At 36.0% G+C, this 20765-nt stretch overlaps 1 protein-coding gene across 2 annotated transcripts in view; it reads right to left on the bottom strand.

The window, feature by feature from the left end:
- Positions 1 to 13546, bottom strand: part of ipo11 (importin 11) — a 163766-nt gene extending 150220 nt beyond the window's left edge. Inside the window, exons 1-2 of one of the 2 annotated variants that reach the window (XM_084138669.1) lie at positions 13426 to 13546; positions 7257 to 7403 (exon numbers count right to left, since the gene is read on the bottom strand). In XM_084138669.1, coding sequence (XP_083994795.1) covers positions 7257 to 7394 — 138 coding nt within the window. In that variant the 5' untranslated portion in view covers positions 7395 to 7403; positions 13426 to 13546. Of the gene's footprint in view, positions 1 to 7256; positions 7404 to 13363 lie in introns of both variants that reach the window. The other variant, XM_084138670.1, reaches the window with a different exon arrangement.
- Between the last annotated feature and the right edge of the window lie 7219 nt (positions 13547 to 20765).

Below are 20765 nucleotides of genomic sequence, written 5' to 3'. Positions count from 1 at the left end.
AGGTGAGGTGAGGCAAGTTAGGTTAGTGAGGCTAAATTCCAACACTGAATAATTAAAGGCTATTCCACTGTAGAGCGAGTTTCGGGATTTAATCCAGCATGCCATGTCCGGAATAACAGCGCGGGGAGCGAGAAGCAGGCCACGGAGAGCTAATTCTCATTGATAAATATGTAGTAGCAGCTGTGTTCAAGAGGGAGCAGCTCCGCCAGGCTCTGACGCAGGGCCACCATAACCCTAAGCCTCAATGCTCGACTGCTCAGAGACTGGGGCTCATTCCACTCAGCCAGATTAGAGTCCATAAGACGATGAGCACAGTGCAATAATTCACCGAAGATTAACCGTGAGGAAGAAGTCTGTTGCATTCAAAAAAAAAACAAGCGCCGAATTACATGACACTGTGACGCAAAAGAATGCTTATTGCTTTCAAAAATGTGACAGGTGAATATCATATCAATAGACAGCTGACAAATAAACATGACTCTGAAAAATTGACTCGCCGCCTCCGAGTAATTCACCTCAAGGTCACTGAAAGAACCATTTGGGTAGACAAATAAGCTGAACGCGAATCCATATAAATGGGGCTTATTTCTTTGGGTGACAGACCGAGTGACAGCAGGTTGGCTCAAACACAAACAGATAAGAGAGGCTGATGGGACGTGACAGACATTCTTATAGCACTGCAGTCGAAGTTGACACCTGCAGAAGTCGTTGAAGGAAAAACTCTGCTGATACGTAGGATTGGGTTCCGTTCCTTTGCAATCCTATTTCATGCTAAACCTCACCAACGAAGAAGTCTGTGCCAAATTTGAGGGCTTAAAGGATTTGAGAGGACATCTCCACAACCAAAACCAGTGGTGTATGACTACAGGGGTCATACTGAGCCCCCCTCAGGGGACGAGAGTGGTTGTACTGGCCGAGCCTGAGGGTCCACAGACACCTCATTCTCTGAAAGAGAGAGACGAGTCATACACGGCACAAGAGCAGATTTCTGCAAATCCTGAAGAATTATTATTTTTTGGACCTGAATAGGGACGTCAAAAGTATGAAACTTCCCTTAGGCCATGTAGAAGATTTATTTTTTATTTTTTTCAAAGTCTGATAAACAGAGCCAACTATTTTGCAATCTTTACTCTCAGTTTGCACACACAAATTCATAACTGCACGCTCAATTTAGAAATTAAGACTGCCTAATGATCAATGCAGGATGAATTTTAGAGTTGGACTTTCAAACCCAAAGCACCACCAATGGGTCAAAGCAGCACTTGAAATTTTGAATCGTAATTTCTCTTTTATTCTGGTTGACCTATTTCCACAAGATATATTTCACCATATATTTTTGGACATAGCAGAAAAGGTAAGTGTAAGTGACAATACCATGTTGTGCAAGATCCTTTTTCCATTTGGATCATTTTTATGGGTACCGTTTTATTTATACTTTATTCAGTTTATGATTAGAAAATCACTTTACAGCACATTTATTTTTAATCACAAAAATATACCCATGTCTTTTACATTATTTATCACATAAAATTAGTGAACGTTACCATTCAAATGAAACATTTCTCTTTATTTGTGTTTTCAATTAGCAAACTATCAGCTTAGACTACTAGCTTAGCATTGATATCATAAATAGGGGTGTAAAGGTAAAATTAAAAATGGATCGTACCATTCTCCACCCATGGATCGACATGCACTTGCACCGCGGTTCGCCAAAAATCTGACAATGCATTTGCATCTATAACATGGTTTGTGTAAAAAAGAATTAGGCTAATGTATGTTTCTGTCGATTGATATAAATTCTGGCTTCCTCTAAACTTAGTTCGATGCATAGACAGTATATAAACGGTTCGATGCGAGTGTCGTATGCTAATATCACCAGTCATTTATACCGTCATCACCCGGGTGTTGATAGCACGTGAGACCTAAACAGTACACATTGCTTTCTGTGTTTAAACTAAACTCATTTAAGCCTTGCCAATTAAGCGCAAGAAGACAGAACTCAACGAAAGAGAACTCTGGTGCGCTGTAGGAAGATTTGTTTGTGCACTCATCCAAAGCCGCGTGTCAGACAGAGAACAAATATTGAGTTCTCTTTCAAGTCTTGCGCTTGAACAGACAAATTCACACAAAATTTGTCAACATGCCCGTCTTGGGAAGTATCCTAGCAGACAAAACGTGTATCACTATCAGTGTACTGGATCAGTGCATTATGTCTTAAAGTGACAGCTGCTTAATATTCCTTCTGTCTGCGTTTTTTTTTTTTTTGCATACAACAAAAGACAAGGAAATTACTGCTCTTGACTGAATAAATAGTTTTTGTAACTTTAATAATGATTGATCTATTTCATTTACACTGAAGATTATATGCAAGTTATTTTATATTGTATTACTTTAAAGCTGGGGCAAGCGGTATTTGAAAAACGCTGTTTGGATGAACAAACAACAACAAACGTGTATAGCCAATCAGCATTAGGGGGCGTATGACGGTGGAGGAGAGAGAACGAGCAAGAGGGAAATTTGAGGAAAGACTGCAGAAATAGAAATGAGACACAATACAAAAGAGAAAAGCTCAGAAGAAATCACTGGAAAATGAAGGGTTATGACTGGGCTAATCAGTAATTAGCTTTAGGACCTGTGTAAATATTAGAAAAGCTTTTCAGTGCTGGAGAGAGCCAAGCGGGATGGCCTGAAAACAACCATGGAGGTTGCTTTGAATCCTCTCCACACGTGAGTAACACTGGGTTTGAGTGTCATTATTTGTCTGGAGCTGCTGTGCTGTTGGCTACTAACAACAAACTCTTGTTTGAAATTACTATTGTGTACTGTACGTTCATTTTTGGCGATTCCTTTTCATTCGTTCATCATCTGCCCTTTATTTTTCGTTTATATTTTTATGAGGACACACACGTTATCTTGCATTCGGAGGCGGGTGCCTGGTGTTTGGTAACGCATTTGTGTGAGATGCTTCTGGGAGGTCATTATACCAAATTATTTTAATGACAGACTTTGGCTCAGACATTTCAGAATGATCAAACCAACATTTGAGATGCTGTGCAATGAAATTAGTCCGCTGGTTAGTCCAGTCATCTAATCACATCCACTGTTGAGGCAAAGTCACGTGAGTTTTTTGTTGCGCATTGAGGGATTTATTCAGTAGATGTGTTTCCATCGTAGTTTATGTACGTCTTTTTATCGGATAAAAAAAAAAATGTATCAGCCTCAATTGAGTGAATACATCTTTTATGCGCATCTTGGTGTTTCCATTCAGCTTTTTTTTTACGCGATACCCCAAAATGTACATAAAAATTGGTTTATGGAAACCATTCATGGTAACTTTAAAGCTACACTGTGTAGGATTTTCTCCCATCTAGCGGTGTTATTGTTTATGACTACCAACTGAATATTACTTTCTAGCCCCTCCCATCCCAAGGGCGTTTTAACTCCTACGGTGGCCGTATTTCAAATCTGCCGGCAGTCGCGAGTAATCTCCCCCTCGCATTCGTCACGGTGCCACTGAGTTTAAAAAACGCGAAAGGCGAAGCTTGAATTTCCAGGTATGTCCCTCTTTGGCTAATGTATTTTCAAGATGGAGGCGCAACATGGCTGCCGCCATTCGAGCGACTCGCTCGTATGTATTCTAAATGGCAGATTCTACGCTTACGAGAATACTTGATTAGTTGGTACAAGTAATTACACATTAATGAGCACATATCATTTTGAAAAAGTGTTTTTTGCTAAGAATCAACTTAAAAAATTACACAGTGTAGCTTTAAACGAGAAACGTGAATGGTGAAATTTCATTAACTGGTATAGACCTTAGTCCTGAATCACCCTTCTGCTGCTCCTCCCAAATAAAGCTCAAGCTCAAACCAAAAAACAGGACAGCACGGTCTCCACTGTCAACACAATAAAAGGGGTTTAAATCTGCATTTGTTCAGCATCTGAAATGTAGCCATATTTACATAAAACTGGACGTGTTCACCTCTAAAGATAAGAACAACAACAACTCAGGCTGTTTGTAAGGAGATAGGCCATGACATGTAACAGAATTATATCCCCTGCATTCAGAAGCCTTTAACCTCTGTGCAGCTCAAAGGTCATTACTAATTCATCTACAACCAGTATGAAGTGTAAAATATTAATTGCACATTTTAAATAAATTAGCCCATGTGCCAGTGCAGAGGATGAAAAAAAAAAAATTGCATGAACTGCATATTATTATGAAAATTATTTGGGTTCAGTATTCAGAATCAATGCCCTCCTGGACCACTTAGAACACTGTTGTTTGGTTTGTCATCACTGGCAGCCCTTGACATCCCCTAAGAACTGTTGCATACTTCATTGCTTTAAAAAGCTTAATTTTTTATTTTGTAAATAAAACAGTGGCATGGCATGAAATGCAAAATGAGTCATGGCAGCTAATGGCCATCTGGTGTGGACGTCGGCTCATAGATCAGGTGGATCACCATCACCCCTCAGTGTAGACTCAGAGCACAGAACAGCCTCCAACAAAATCTTCCTCAATGTCAAGGCTCAGCGACTAAAAAAAACCCACAAGGGTCATTTCTACAACGCAATTTATTTTCAGGTCTTATCATATAGGATAAAATATTAAACTTACTACTTTTTTTAAATAGTTTTTCATATTTTAGTATAATTCATATTTTTCAATATCCTTTCAATTGGCAACATCTAGTGCATTAATGACATAATTTTGGCAGGAAAACAACAAACATCAGTAAGTAGTATTGATGTATTTGACAAATGATGTGATGTTCTGTGGTATTCTTTAGTTTGCCTCACTTTTTTCCCAACTTGTGTGTTTAAAATCACTGAAATCTGCAGAATAAAACTTTTAAAAGACGGTTTAACAAACAAAAATAACTGATGTTAATGTTAAGTTAGGCAATAGTTAATACTGTCAGGCAAGTTTAAGTACCTGAGACAACATATATATTAGGGCTGTCACTAACGATTATTTATGTAATTGAGTAATCTGTATTTTGACGATTAATCGAGTAATCAGATTATTATTATTTTTGTGGTAATAAAAATAGACCTAAGTGAACAATAGCCTTTAAAATTACTTAAAATACATATAGAACAACAATAAGGTAATAATAATAAAGTATTAAAAGCAAGTAATCATATGGTTTTATAGAGCAACACTGTTAAAATACATAAAATAATACACATAATATAAACAATCAACTTAATGCCTGCAGAGGGCGCCAGCAGCCTGGTGTTACACTTACAGCAGATTAAATCCTCGTTTAATATTAGCCATACAACATTTAGTTTAAATGTTCACTTAATCTTTAATACAGTATTTGGCGACTTCTTTACGATTTAATTTCTTGAACAAGAATATGTGGACATCAAAACATGCAAACTCAGAGCGAGGGAAACAGTTTGCATATTAAGAAACATATTGATGTATTCTACTCTATTGGTGTAGGTTTATAAATGATTTTCCTTACAAATTTGATGAAATGGCACACATTGCGTTCACAGATGAACGTTTTAAGCAACCCAAACTCACAGCATATTCAGAGATTGAGTTTGAGATGCTCCACGCATGTAAATGATAACAGTTCATGTGGAGCAGCATTTACTGTGAATGGAGCGCATATATTTTAAAACCCGCAGGGCATATATTTATTTAATTGAATTGCAGCCTTTGTGAATTCACAATAGCACTATGCTATAGAATTGTTTTCAAATGGTTTTAATACATCATACAGCCTTAAGACTACAGTTTGATAATGCGGTTCATGGATTCTTATCCGTGAAATGTGCCACTTCTGGTATTTTGCCGGTTACTCACAGGTAAATTGCAATCTAGGACTTTTTAAAAATCAAGTACTCTCATTTAATCGAGGAATCGTGACAGCCCTAAAAAATGTACACACACACATATATTCAAAAAGATTACTGCACAATAGGAATGGCCACATTATTCTACCCTCAGTGAAAACGTGAGGCGGGTTAAAACAGAAGTCTAGCTCTAGGGGTGGGCGATAATATGACCAATATCATAAACAATTGAGTGACTTTACTTTAGAAATTATTTCATTTAATTTGATCTATTTATTTTTTATTTGGAATTTTGGACAAACCAACAGGTAAGGTTATTCAAAACAAACAAATGACAAGTCTGGCATCAATACAAAATCATCTTTACATCATGCAACACTTGAATTTGATAAAAGATTCAAAGTAAATCATTATAAATCTGACTGGATAAGCCACATTTGAAATCAATGTCAAACAGTCAATATACTTAGATCTGTAGCAGCACATCAGTTTTAATTAATATGCAAAGAAGCTTTGCTTGATTTAAAATGACCAAGAAATGTTGGGCATACCACCAGCCCCAGTTTAAATGCATCCCAGAAATAAGAAGGAAAAAGCCTCATAAAACATTGAACTACAAACTTAATAAAAAAATAGGAAAACATATTGTTATCTACTCAATCTTATTATTTGCGATCTACGCAACAAAATTGCGTCTCTCTTCTAAAATTGATTTCTTTATTGCTTTCGATGAATGTAATTCTCTAAAATGTGCAATCTACTAGATTCAATTATTTAGGGTGAATGTGAACCATCGGAAATGATTTCTGCTGAAACTGTTAGTTCCCAGCATGATTTGCTTGGGACTTATTGAGGAGAGTTAAACGTTGAAATTAAGTGTTATTTTATGCGTTTTTGAGCAAGATGAGAAAAGGGGGAGACATTATAGTGTTTAATAGTGTTTATGTTCAATTATATTGGAATTGTTAGCAACGTTTATATTACACCATTTATATTACACTGTTTATATTACAAAATGTTGTTTTTCACTGTGGAAAAGAGTGGAGCATTTGCTTCGGCTGTGGAATGATACAGCGCATGTCAGTACTACTTTTCTCAAGGAGCGTTTAATGCTTAGCACTTAGCATGCTAATATGTGCTATTGTTAGCTAGCTAATACAATCTTATAAATCAGTCATTTAACAAAAAAAAAGATGATAATGAATTAATTAATCCTGTCAGGGAAACATATAAAATCACTTTGATACTACTTTGAGTCACTTTAAAATGACCTCTTTCCGTGATGTTGAAATTAAGTCAACAAATTATGTTTGGTTAATTTAATTGACTCATGTTGGACTGATGTACATAATAAAAACATGTAAATTCAACACACAACCCAGTGTATATTCAGACAGTTATTTTGTTGTATCGTGCCCCTAAACTGAGCAGATTCTCACCAGCAGCACTGAGTAGAAGCCAGGCTGGGTCTCCCATTGGCGAAGCTGCTCCTCTGCAGGCTTGAGCACAGCTGTGTCCTGACTGGTGGCCTGGGTCAAAACCTGCAGCACCACCGAGCTGCCGCTCTGGATGTCCATTAGGTAAAGCTGCAAACACAAACACAGCACATGATACGGCTCATTTATCATCTTATTAGAATGGATTCTTGAAAAGCCTAAGTTAACAATGCTACCCACCAGAGTTCTTCGCTTTTATGAAATACTTAATAATAGCAGTTTACTCACGTCCACACATTCACTACAGCCTGTACTTTTAGCAATGGTGAGTTATCATATAATTTTTTTTATATATTTATATATATATATATATATATATATATATATATATATATATATATATATATATATATATATATATATATATTTAGGCCAAAAGTTTGGAAACATTACTATTTTTTATGTTTTTGAAAGAAGATCCTTCTGCTCATCAAGCCTGCATTTATTTGATCAAAAATACAGAAAACAAATTTAATATTGTGATATATTATTGCAATTTAAAATAATTGGTTTTCAATTTATTATACTTTAAATGATCATTTATTTCTGTGATGCAAAGCTGAATTTTCAGGATCATTACTCCAGTCTATCACATGATCCTTTAGAAATCATTCTAATATGATAAAAATATCAATTATATTATTAGAAAATATTTTTTTATTTTGAATAAATGCAGTTCTTTTTAACCTTTTATTCATCAAATATATTAGGCAGCAGAACTGTTTCCAACACTCATAATAAATCAGAATATTAGAATGATTTCTAAAGGATCATGTGATGGACTGGATGTCACATGTGACACTGAAGACTGGAGTAATGATCCTGAAAATTCAGCTTTGCATCACAGAAATAAATGATAATTTAAAGTATAATAAATTGAAAACCAATTATTTTAAATTGTAATAATATATCACAATATTACATTTTTTTCTGTATTTTTGATCAAATAAATGCAGGCTTGATGAGCAGAAGAAACTTCTTTCAAAAACATTAAAAATAGTAATGTTTCCAAACTTTTGGCCTGTACTGTGTATACAAATTCTGCAAGAGGTTCACAAGCTTTCAAGCAGCACTGTGTGTGTATGTATATATATATATATATATATATATATATATATATATATATATATATTTATACTACAGGGCCGTTGAATGCTTGAATCTGATTGGTTGACGAACGTTCTAAGGTGTGCATTATTTTCAGGGAAACGCACGGCTAAAGTAGTTCCAGGCAGGTCTTGACCGCATTACAGTTCCATATCACTTCGCGTAGTTAACTGTAATAACGGAAAATAGGATACAATTCATAACAAGAAAAAAACATGCAGCCCCATGCGCTTGATCTGCAATTTTCAATGTCTAGCTTCACAATCAATAGAAACATGCAGTTTAATTTTAATAAATAAAGTATATAGTCCTATCTATATTATAATCAATAGAAAATTAAACTGAATATAGGCTAAATAAATGGATAGTCCTGCAGTACGGATTTTTATTGCAGATAATAACAAATAAATAATTATTGATAGGCCCACTTGGGCTTTGTGTTTCATTTATTTGGCTATAGTCTACTGTCATCTGTCAATGAAAAAAAAAGAAGAATGAACGAATTAATTAAAACGAATTAAATAAATAAATAAATAATAATATTGACGCAAATGCTTTTCTGTCTCATTATTGCAACATCTCTCTCTATAACTGCTGCATTAATAACTGCATAAAGCCGGGGACACACTAAGGCCGGTTATGTAATTTGATACTTATGACTGATCATGTCCAAACGCGTGTTCAGCGCGTTCAGTCTGTGTTCAAAGTCGTGTTTAAAATCTGCTGCTGCGATGAAAACAGTCAGAGAATGTGTCAGCTAGTCGTGTGTCCCCAGCTTTAGTCTGCTATCAGTGGCTCAAACCTCCGTTACTAACTCTAAAATGACGTTTTGGAATTAGCAACGGAGGCATTGGACTAGATGCGTAAGAAATTAGTCCTACATACAAGAGCGTTTTAATGACAAAACTTTACAAACGTCTTGAAATACATAATCTGAACAATGTTTCGAGGTGTGGTAACTGTAGTATAAGCGGAATAATTGACTTCAGGCCGTTGAATTATTAGAAAAATAATGCACACCGAGGTGTAACGGCCACTCCGCTTCGCGTCGTGACCGCATTACCACCTCGGGTGTGCATTATTTTTCTAATAATTCAACGGCCTGTCGTCAATTATTCCTTACATATATATATATATATATATATACACATACACACACAGTGCTGCTTGAAAGCTTGTGAACCTCTTGCAGAATTTGTAAAAATGTGAATAATTTAATAAAATAAGAGGGATCATACAAAATGCATGTTATTTTTTGTTTAGTACTGTCCTGAATACGTTATTTTACATAAAAGATGTTTACATGTGGTCCACAAGACAAAAAGAACAACAACAAATAAATTTTAAAAAAAGCTTAATTTATAAAAATGTCTCGTTCAAAAGTTTATGTATGATTCTTAATACTGCGTGTCGTTATCTGGATGATCCATGACTGTTTTTTAGTTTTGTGATGGTTGTTCTTGAGTCTCTTGTTTGTCCTGAACAGTTAAACTGCCCAATGTTCTTCAGAAAAATCCTTCATGGACTCAAACACAACTATTAAAAAAGTTCAAACATTAACTGATGCTCAAGAAGGAAACACGATGCATTAAGTGACGGGGGGTGAAAACTTTTTGAATTTGAAGATCAATGTAAATTGTACTTAATCTGTCTTCCGGGAAACATGTAGGCTAGCCTATGTATCTTCTGTTGCTTCCAAAGGGCAGTAGTGAATGAAAAAATATATATTTAAGCAAATAAAAGGATTTCAAATATGCTAAAGATGCTGGAAACCGGAAGAATTTTCAGGACCTGGAGGAGTTTTCTGAACATTGGGCCGTTTACCTGCTCAGGTAAGTTACAACAATGCCAACTGTTCCTAAGGTCTTGACCTTGAGCCATTCTTACTGCTATAGTGAAATCTGCATAATGAACCCAGGCTTGTTTTATTTTATTCTAGCCAAAGAAAATTAAATAACATCAAGTTGGAAAAACTTTGCTGTGCAACTCTGCCCCCTATTGTTGCACAGCAAAAACACCTACAATGTTTTTCAAGTCCTGTCCTAAATAATGCCAAAGTACAGCAGATGGCTTTAGAGCTTTCCCATCTCACGGACAAACAGAAAGTAGCCACTTAAATGACATCCATGCTGTGATAGAAATGAGTCCCATTTTTATTTTTAATTACTGGTAAACACAGCACGGATGCTGTGCATTTTAAATTATGAGCTCAAAAGCATTTTGTAAGTCACATAGTTGTAAGAAGCATCAATGCTTGAAGTACAATCTCATAGTTATTAGAGCGATAAGTGCAACTACACTGCAAGCGTGTTTAAAGGTGTTTCAAGCGGAAGGTTGCCAGCTGCGATGTGTTCGTTCCAGGCAATCTTGTGTGTAAGGACTCAACTACACCTTTCTGGCAATCACATCTGATTTCAAATAAAAGAAAGAAAAAAAAAGTCTGTGCAAACAGCCAATTTATTAATCTGTCTGCTTCCCTGTATTATATACCCATTGTTAGACCAGGTAATAAACAATGCAAACTATCAAATGCAGGTTCAGATCTGGGAAAAGCAACTGAGAACAACAAAAAAAGGTCAAATAATCTGGGTTCAGGCAATTGAGCAGAATGTCACATGTATTTGAGGTATAGTGACATATTTCACTAGCCTTTAAGACAGGGTTCCTCAAACTCTGTCCTGGAGGGCTGCTGTCCTGCGGTGGCCCAAGTAGCCTATACATGTCAGACATTACAAAGCCACAGCACAACACAAGAGACAAATCAGCCCTTGCTGGCGGACGCCATAAAAATACCATTCTGGGGGACAAAATGTCTCTCCATTGACGGTGTTCTGAATAAATAAAATGCTTTGTAAGGAACATATGAAACACAAATTAATTATATAAGAAAACTATATGCATAATACATAGGCTACAGCTTTGACAAAAATACTTTCAATCAGAAAGAATGCATGAAATTGATCAAAAGTGACAGTAATAATAAAATGTATAATAAAACATTTCTATTTAAAAAAAAAATTGTTCTTTTGACTTTCTATTAATCAAAAAATCCTGAAAAACATGCATCATGGTTTCCACAAAAATATTAAGCAGGACAACTGTTTATGTGTAACAGATTATGATGAAGAAGTAGAAAGATTTCTTGATAGGGGTGTAACAATATATCGTGTCACAATATATCGCAATACAAAAATGCAACAATATGTATCGTGGATAGTGACAATATGTAGGCTATCGTGGATAGTTCACCCAAAATAAAAATGACCCTGCGAGAAAAAGTTTTCAGAGTCAGTACTACATTAATTAAACTACAATATATTATGTTGAATATAATGTATAATAATGGGGGAATATTAGTGGGTCCCGATAATGCTTATGTTATAAGTCTTATGTTACCAGTAAAAAGTGGCCTATATTATTTTAAATATATCTAGCCAGTGACAGAGTGCAAGCATATTCGTCTAAAATAATTCTGTATTTTCAGGTTCAGAATCATGAATATATTTATTCTGGTGTCACCACTGTCCAAGCCTATTCATTTACAACCACAATGTTATATCAAATTAAGCATTTATTCAACAGTACATTTTTTCTTAAACTTTTATTATATGAGTATCGCAATAATATCGTATCGTGAGTTCAGTATCGTGATATGTATCGAATCGTGAAATTAGGGTATCGTTACACCCCTATTTTTTGAGAAATCAGCATATTATGATTTCTGAAGGATCATGTGACACTGAAGACTGGAGTGATGATGGTGAAAATTCAGCTTTGCCATCACAGTGACAGGAATGAATGACATTTTAAAATATAAAACTGTTCTTTTAAAATCATACAAATATGTCACAATATTACTGTTTTTACTCTATTTTTACTGTATTTATAAATAAATGCAGCCTTGCTCTTTTAAAAAAATATATATGTAACAAAATCTTACTGAGCCCAAATGTTTGAAAGGTAGTAGAAATAATATTCACAAATATTGCTGATATTAAATGCACTTATTTAACACATTATACACAATATTCTATCATACATTACAAAAATAATTCTAACTAAATGTTTAATACCACTCAAAAGGCTATTTGTAGATTTTGGAACTGACAGAAAAGGAACAACAACTAATGTTCAGTTTCTGTTCAATGACCAAATGGTTACCATCCTATGCGAATAATCAAATCATTCAAATAAATTAATCAAAACTGTGGCTGATATATCGATCTATAATTGCTCTCAGTGAAAAGGTCTGACAGCACAATTTCTCTATTTGTGCTCTTAAAACACACCCACAAAATCTGAATAGATTTAGTCAAATCCCTGATGCCAGATTACACGTGGACTGAATATAATGTAAACATGAAGTAGACACGTCTTTGCTCACCCAAAACCAAAACATATTGCATTATAATATAGCTATCATCAACCTTGAACCCTCGAGATCAGGTCAAAAACACAACCGATCTGGAATGATGCATGTCCACGTGCATGTGGATATATCTGCATTATGAATTCATTCTGTAGTACCAGCATAATTATGATCGTCTTAGAGCTTCTTCTCGGCCTGTTTATGTATGAAACCCTTAAACTGTAAACATTACATGATCTGTGAAATAAAGAATGGCTCGAGTGTATTAGGGCTGTCACTTTTGAGAAAAAACAAATTCGAACGGGTATCAAATATCAAGCAATGTATTCGAATATATGCAATATATATAATCTGTCAACTGTCATTTGCTAAAATAAAGCCTAAATGAAGCCAATTATGATCAGTCTTTTAGAATATGATTTCATCCCAGTGATATGAAATGTCCACACACGAACAAAAGCAGAGAAACATCTAGTATGTAGCTCGGTAAGTTAACTTAGCTAATAACGTTATACTCTACTGTAACGCATGTCGGCCTACGGACTAAAGTGAAGTATTTAACATCACGAATTACTTTAGCTGGAGGAGTTATGAGACCCAAAACCTCCCCTCAAGCCGAAGATCTTGTTGACGTACCTTCCGCAAATATGTCAATGCCGGGTGAGATGAAAACAGTTTGCAGTCGCCTCTAAACACCGCGATCACGTTGTGATGAGGATGGCGCCATCCACAGTGGCTGCTGTCGCACTAAAATGACGTCATCCCACGTCCAAACATTTGAAGTGACAAAATTTAAGTGATTATTTAATTTTGAGACTAAGCCACTGTTATAATGTTGAGTAAGTTGATTGTAATTTGAATGCTGTCTTGAATATTTTAGGTTTTCTTGATAAAAATATAGGCTAAATTAGCTTAAATAAATAGTCGAATAACAAAATTAAGTGATTATAAAGTTTGGTTATTTGAGGAAAAGGTTGTTTTGAACTTGTCCTTTGTAGATATTAAATAGAGGGACTATCTTTCCAATTATTTTTGGTTTTCTTCATTAAAAAAAGTTATTATGAAGTTAAATATAGCCCTAAACACATGTGAATTCTGTGGTAGGCCTAAAAGATAGCGAGAACACTACAAAGCGAGAAAACTTGGCTGTTTGATAGGTATTTGATGATGACATGTTGTATGAAAATAGCCTGTATATTATTTTGGATAAATACCATACACAAATGGGCACTTTGAAAAAAAAAAATCTCATATTTTATAAATAAGCCTATGATATTGCAATTAGGTAAAACGATTTCCCCTTGTAATGTTACCCATGTTATTAGCTAGGCTATATTCTGACTATGAACAAATACCTCTTTTATGTTTTCTTGTAGTTTTTAATACCTAATAATAAAAACAATAATGCTTTATGGTGAATACATGTTGTGTAACATTTTGAAACACATTTTGTAAACAAAGATTTATTATTAATGACACCGAAGCTTGTTACAATATTAAATTGAGAATATTAAATGAGTTGCATTTATTGTCCAGCAGATGACGCACAACTACCGCAAAATGTCACTCTGCAATACTTGCAGTCGGTAAAGGGGTTACTCATGCACAGCAACCAAAGGCACTGACCCAAAATCACCCATAACTGTGTGGTTAGGGTTTGAGTTGTCTTGCATAGCCAAACTATTGACTAACAGACTGTGGGTGGGCTGAAGCTGTGCAAAGACAGGCCAACTGAATAATCATTATGCGTCACCAAATTATGTTTCCCAGTTACTGGTATTAGGCCCTACCTTGGAAGGAACATCAGATTAAATATAGTGAAAAGGAAAGTGGGTCATGCAAATAATGAAACAAGAGTCAGAAATTTGGTGTGAATGGGGCAATATTTACACCCTAGATGGACCTTTATGGGTAGTTTTACTTCTAACCAAATCACAATGCAGTTTGTAAATTTGTCAAAAACGTGAATTTCATCAAATACTTTAAATAAAATATCAGTCTGAACAATTATATCCATTACCCATGAAAACAAATCAATATCAAATACAAAATTATTTGAAACAATGACTATTATATTATAATAGTTATTCTGTCATGACAACTCACAGGAGATTGGTATAGGTAATAGAGATTGGCATGGTGGTTATGCCAATGTAAATGTTTCTGGTCTTGGCGGAATAGACAACACTATCTCAAGACCAATTCTAGTGGCTAATACAAATGAGGTTGTATGAATTCGTACGATCTGTCTAAACCGAAGTGATGGGTAGGTTTAGGGGCGGGGTCAGGGGTAGGTCATTCGTACGAATTCATACGAATTGGGCAATTCATAAAATATGTACGATTTAGCAAAAATCGTCTGAATCCGTACAGGTGAGGTCATATACGAACAAATTGCTGTGAGATCGGGTTGGAATAGATCTGATATGCTGCTGTTGCTGCTGCTTCAGAGCAAGTACCGAAACTTGCTGTCAATACATTCACAGACATGCTGCTGTGAGCATGTAAGACATGCTTCTGCTGCTGCACATATAACATAAATGAATTAACCCCCGTAGCAGATCTATATATGTGGAGCTGGGGAAGGTGGAGGGTTCTGAAAGCACGCTGCAGACTGATAACAGCAAACAATGCCAAGTATTTGAATGTTTGAGCCGCAAGCTCACTGGCCACTGAAGCAACAGCAACCAATCAGTTGTGCTAGATAATGACATGATTGCTACCAAATAAGTTAAAGACCTATCAGCCTGCACCATTTAGGGTTCCATGCAAGAGCTGTGTAATTATAAAAAATTATATTTAAAAATAATAATGTCAGATTTATTATTAATAATAATATTATCAATAATAGCCTAGCCTACATGTTGATATTGTTTTGGAATTATATTGTCACTACAGAGAGAGGGGGTGAAGTGAAAAAAATGACTAGGCCTATGTGGTAACCCACAGCTTCTTTTTAACAGAAATGCCGGGGAAAGTCCAATTCTTTTCTGTATTTTCTGCATGAGGACGTGTGGGTACATACCAAAATCACAGAACATCTCCTGCCTAAATCTGGGTGAATTGCTGAAAATACAATAGGCTTTGTTCAGCTTAAGCTTGATGTTACATGACTATTATTATTTACACTGTTACATAAAGTTGATTTATCAAAGATGCAGGGAAAACTCCAGATATAGATGAAAGAAAGAAGTATAGATGTCTGGGAGAGAAAAATCAAATGTTGTGTGGGGCTTAAAAACACCATGTAATACAATACTACAAGCCTACTCCTATATATATTATTGCCATAAACAGTGTGCCAAAGTTCTGCTCAAACAGAACGTTAATTGGCATGACACCTGATGCCAGCCTGCTGTTTTATGAGAAGGTCAGAGGGTTTTTAACGGTGACCTCGCCAGTCGGTGTCCGGTCTGAGGACGGCCCATGGCAACTGCGCGAGAATGTCCAAGTTCAGCAGAATTTACTATGAGAAGGCAAACGCTGTCCAACAGACTGAGAACTGATGAGATCAAATTCAGCTCGGCAATAATCTAACTCTATTATATGTGCGCCAGCCTGTGACAGGGAGAGACGCGTGTTTCTCCGAAGAAAATCCTTCCATAAACAGAGAGGCTCGTAAAATGCAAAGCCACGCACATCACGTTTGTTGAATGTCACTGAACTCAAGTAACCCAGTTTAAGGTGAGACCATCTCACTCTCAGCCAATCAGAATCAAGGCAGAATCATGCAGCTGCTGTGGACCAATCAACGCCCTGTATTTAAATTTTTTTCCAGCTCACATTATTTTTGTAAATACTATTTTAATAGTTCACTTCACACCCACAGAAACGTTTAACGTACTTGAAGACGTTTGTTATGCCACCTCTCGTTTTTTTTCATTCTTTGCTTCATTTTCTCTTTCATTCTTTCATTTTTATCTTTAATTCAATTCATATTGCTTCATTGGCATGACACATAGGTAGGCTACATATTGCCAAAGCATTGCACAAAGCAAAGCAAAAACAAAAAGCATATTAATACTATAATGCAGATGTGTTCACTCAGTGCCTTCACCATTTTAAATTAATCATTTTCATGGCGTGACTAGAACTCAGGAATCATCTGACTGTACAGTAAGTCTCTTAAGGATGGAGGAGGAGGGAGTATATGCCACAGTCTCAACTGCTCCTGATCTACATTCATTACAGATTCACTCTTCTGTAACCATGTCTTCTTATGTCATCCGGCCAGCTGGTGGTCACTAAGTCTGTACTTAGAAATGTCTGTGTGTTATATTCCTGACTGAGACGAGATTCTCTGTTTAGTCTCAGATAAAATTGGAGATGACTTGGCTCTTTGGTTTGTTCTTTCCAATGCTGCATAAATATGTCTCTTTCTCTTTATTCAGATTTTCTTTCATTCTTGCTGGTTTTTCAGGGGCAGTGATATTGAACAGTTCTGAGTTAGTCAGTTCTGACACCATTATACAAAAATGAATTTTCTGAGCTCTCAGATATTGTGTTTTTAGTTTTTCAAAATGAAGTGAATCCAGAACTTTAACTCTCTTTTTTTATAATTAAATTGAATGTAAGGCGCCCAACATGCGTCATTAGGTGTCCCAGACAGCAACATAGTGTCGGCCCAGGTCCGGGCCACACCTGGTACATGTGGATTCAACGCGTACCAGATGTGGGCCGGATCTGGGGCGACACTATGTTGCTGTCTGGGGTGTTTCTGTGGACATGAAGGATGCTTCTACAGAACTCTACATGTAGACCTTCTAAAGGACGTTTATGCCAAACCTTGGCTGTAGTTACTCGCTGAACCTCACTCCCCTGGCCTCAAGAGGTGCACTATAGTGACACTAGAGGCTGCTGTCTTTAGCATCCTTGTTAGCTCGCCCACCTCCCATGCCTGCAACGTGAGTTTGAGGCTCACACAGAGTGGGGCGAGTACATGAGGGGTTACATTTGTGCAGTGACCTGGATGGGAGTGAGGTTTAGGAAGGTGAGTGTACACATAAGGCAATAGGCAGTATGACACTATCAAAAATCTGTTCTGTTTTCTATTTATCTAATCTGTCCAAATTCTGATTAGAATGTTTATTTTGAATCATTTCATTCGAATGGCGTGCAGTGCCCTGCAGGCTTTTATAAGTAATGTTTTAATTGCCTACTTGAAATTTCCAGAGGGTGTAATAAACCAGACAAAGATAATTCTATCTATCTATCTATCTATCTATCTATCTATCTATCATCTATCTATCTATCTATCTATCTATCTATCTATCTATCTATCTATCTATCTATCTATCTATCTATCTATCTATCTATTGTCTGTGTCTATCTAGGCCTACTTTGTGAAACACTTCTGCAGAACTTCAGAATAGGCCGCATTGTACACTGTTCCACAATGAAATCTCCTAAAACAATAAAACACTTGTATGTATTCATGCATTCCAACAAGTGCAAAAACGGTTCCCTTGTAACTGAGCTTTCTGGAGAGGTCTACGGTTTCCATGCCAGTTTTCAGATGAGAAAGCTTGCTGCAACCCCTATTTCACTGTCCCGCCATGCTAGGGTGAGAAGGGGCAATCTCACTTTGATGTCTGTGGGAAAAGTCTACCTTCAGTGGGATTTAGGCCCTTGTGATTTACAGTAAAGAAAAGAGGAGTCATAAGACAACGATTTGACTCCCAAACATCTAGGAGTAGTGTTTGCTTTGAGTGTGATTCGTAGTGATTTACTCTGTACCATCTCATGTGGCAATTATTATCCATAATGGGCTCCCACAGCTGTAGTCATTTAATTCTGGGTGAATGTCTGAGTGAATGTCTATTCAATGGGACTCTGAGTGAATGTGAAAGGCAATGTTTGTATTTATTATTTATTGATTTATTTGATAGGGACCATACATATTCATGAACATTGTTGTATAAAAATACACCATGTAAATATGCCAGAATTAGTAAAAATAACTACTTTTCATCTGCAGTCCCTAGGCCGGTAACATAAAAGCAGCCAACAATCATACAGCATTCATTCACTATAACAAAACAATATTGTATACATTGACAAAACAAACAAACAAAACAAAAATACATGATGACAAAGACATTGTTCATCCACCTCTATACTGCATTTAATTTAACAGTGAAATGTGGGTGATAAATGTGTGACAGTTAAAAGTGAGTACATCTCTGGTTCTCTAGGAGCCATTGTTTTAAGTGAGTTTTAAAGGTGTTGAATGTAGGACACTCTCTAAATGGAAGGGGCAAGCTTTTCCAGAGTTTACCGCCTATTAATGACAATACATTTGTGGTGGGCAAACCACTTTTGTCCAAAAGTTGGGGGGGGGGGGATGTTGTCACCTTAAAACATGTCTTACCATGCTGATTCACATTTACAGCTAAGAGGGAATTTCATTTTTTTCTTCACAATTCATACATGCATTCCTGATTACTGAGTACACTTTTCCCAAATTCTTCCCACAGTTTTGGTTTCCGACTCGCAGCTTGACACACTCTTCCATCATGCATTAAAACCACAGAAACATTTCACACATCTCGAAATCACCTCATTCCACTATCATCATTTACACTCATTAAACATGCAAGAGTAATCACACATTTTGTAAAGTTCTTCAAAATAATACTAAATAAAGAAAACGACACCCTCTAAAAGTGTAAAACAAACATATCCAGGCAACATATTCACATGTAAACATATACATATGAACATGGTTTTATTGCATTAGATACAGTATAAAACCTTTGGTGGCATCTGCAAAATGTTGCAGGACTTTTCTCTACAAAATCTTTCAGAATAGTGGAGCCTTTCTTTTACCTCCAACTTTTTAAAAGGTCTTTTGTAGGTGGATTAACCAAAGGTGTTAATCGCATCATCTACCGGATACTCCTACATATAATCATCAACCGTGGGCATGTGCCACAAAGTCTGAAAACCAAAACTTCTTGAGCAAGATATGTATTGTTCCATAACCTAACAATTTTCTCTCTAATCTCTCTCTCTCTCTCTCTCTCTCTCTCTCTCTCTTACTTTTAATGTTTTTGAAAGAAAACTGTTTTCAACATTGATAATAATAATAAAAAATGTCTCTTGAGCAACAAGCCAACATTAGAATGATTTCTGAAGGATCATATGACACTGAAGACTGGAGTAATGATGCTGAAAATTCAACTTTTTCATCACAGAATTATTATTATTTTTAAATTAAAATAGAAAACAATTCACAATATTACTGTTTTTACTGTAATATTTGGAGAATGCTCAGAATTGCAGTGTGACACTAAAACAAGACTTCGCAGGGAATGAATGAGTGTACATGGTATAAATAGGCTGAGACTAACAGGGTAATGAGACACAGGTGAATGCAATCAGTGAAGATGAGTCCGGGCAGTGAGTTATGGGAAATGTAGTTTGTGAGGGAGTGATAATAGTCTCTCAAGGGCACTCCAGCTGGTGACCGTTACACATACATGCATACACACACACACACACACACACACACACACACACACATATATATATATATATATATATATATATATATATATATATATATATATATATATATATATATATACATTATTATCATCATCATCATCATCAATAAGGAATACAATGACAAAATGATCCACGGATCCACTCGAGAAAGGTGCGTTAGCAATTGTGAATAAACTACAACTTCTGGATACAGTGCTTGTCATCACTAGGACTTCTTTTTACACATGCTTCTTTCAGACATTCCACGGATACCTGAGAAATTCCTGAAATGTTCTGTTACTGTTAGGTATGATTCTGAACGTGCTTGTACACTCCATGTGCATTTAGTACACTGAGTACACAGACATTCCTCTGTTGTATTCATGGTTAAATGCTTTACTGAAAGTGATTGAGTATGGTTTTCTTTATCAGGTATCAGTACTTCCTTTGCCACCCCTACATGGAACTGAAACTTATAGTCCAGTCAT

This window comes from Abramis brama (assembly GCF_963993115.1).
Source record: "Abramis brama genome assembly, chromosome: 16".
Lineage (NCBI taxonomy): Eukaryota > Metazoa > Chordata > Actinopteri > Cypriniformes > Leuciscidae > Abramis > Abramis brama.
Note: the sequence above shows the minus strand (reverse complement) of the source record. Positions and strands in the feature narration are given on the sequence as shown.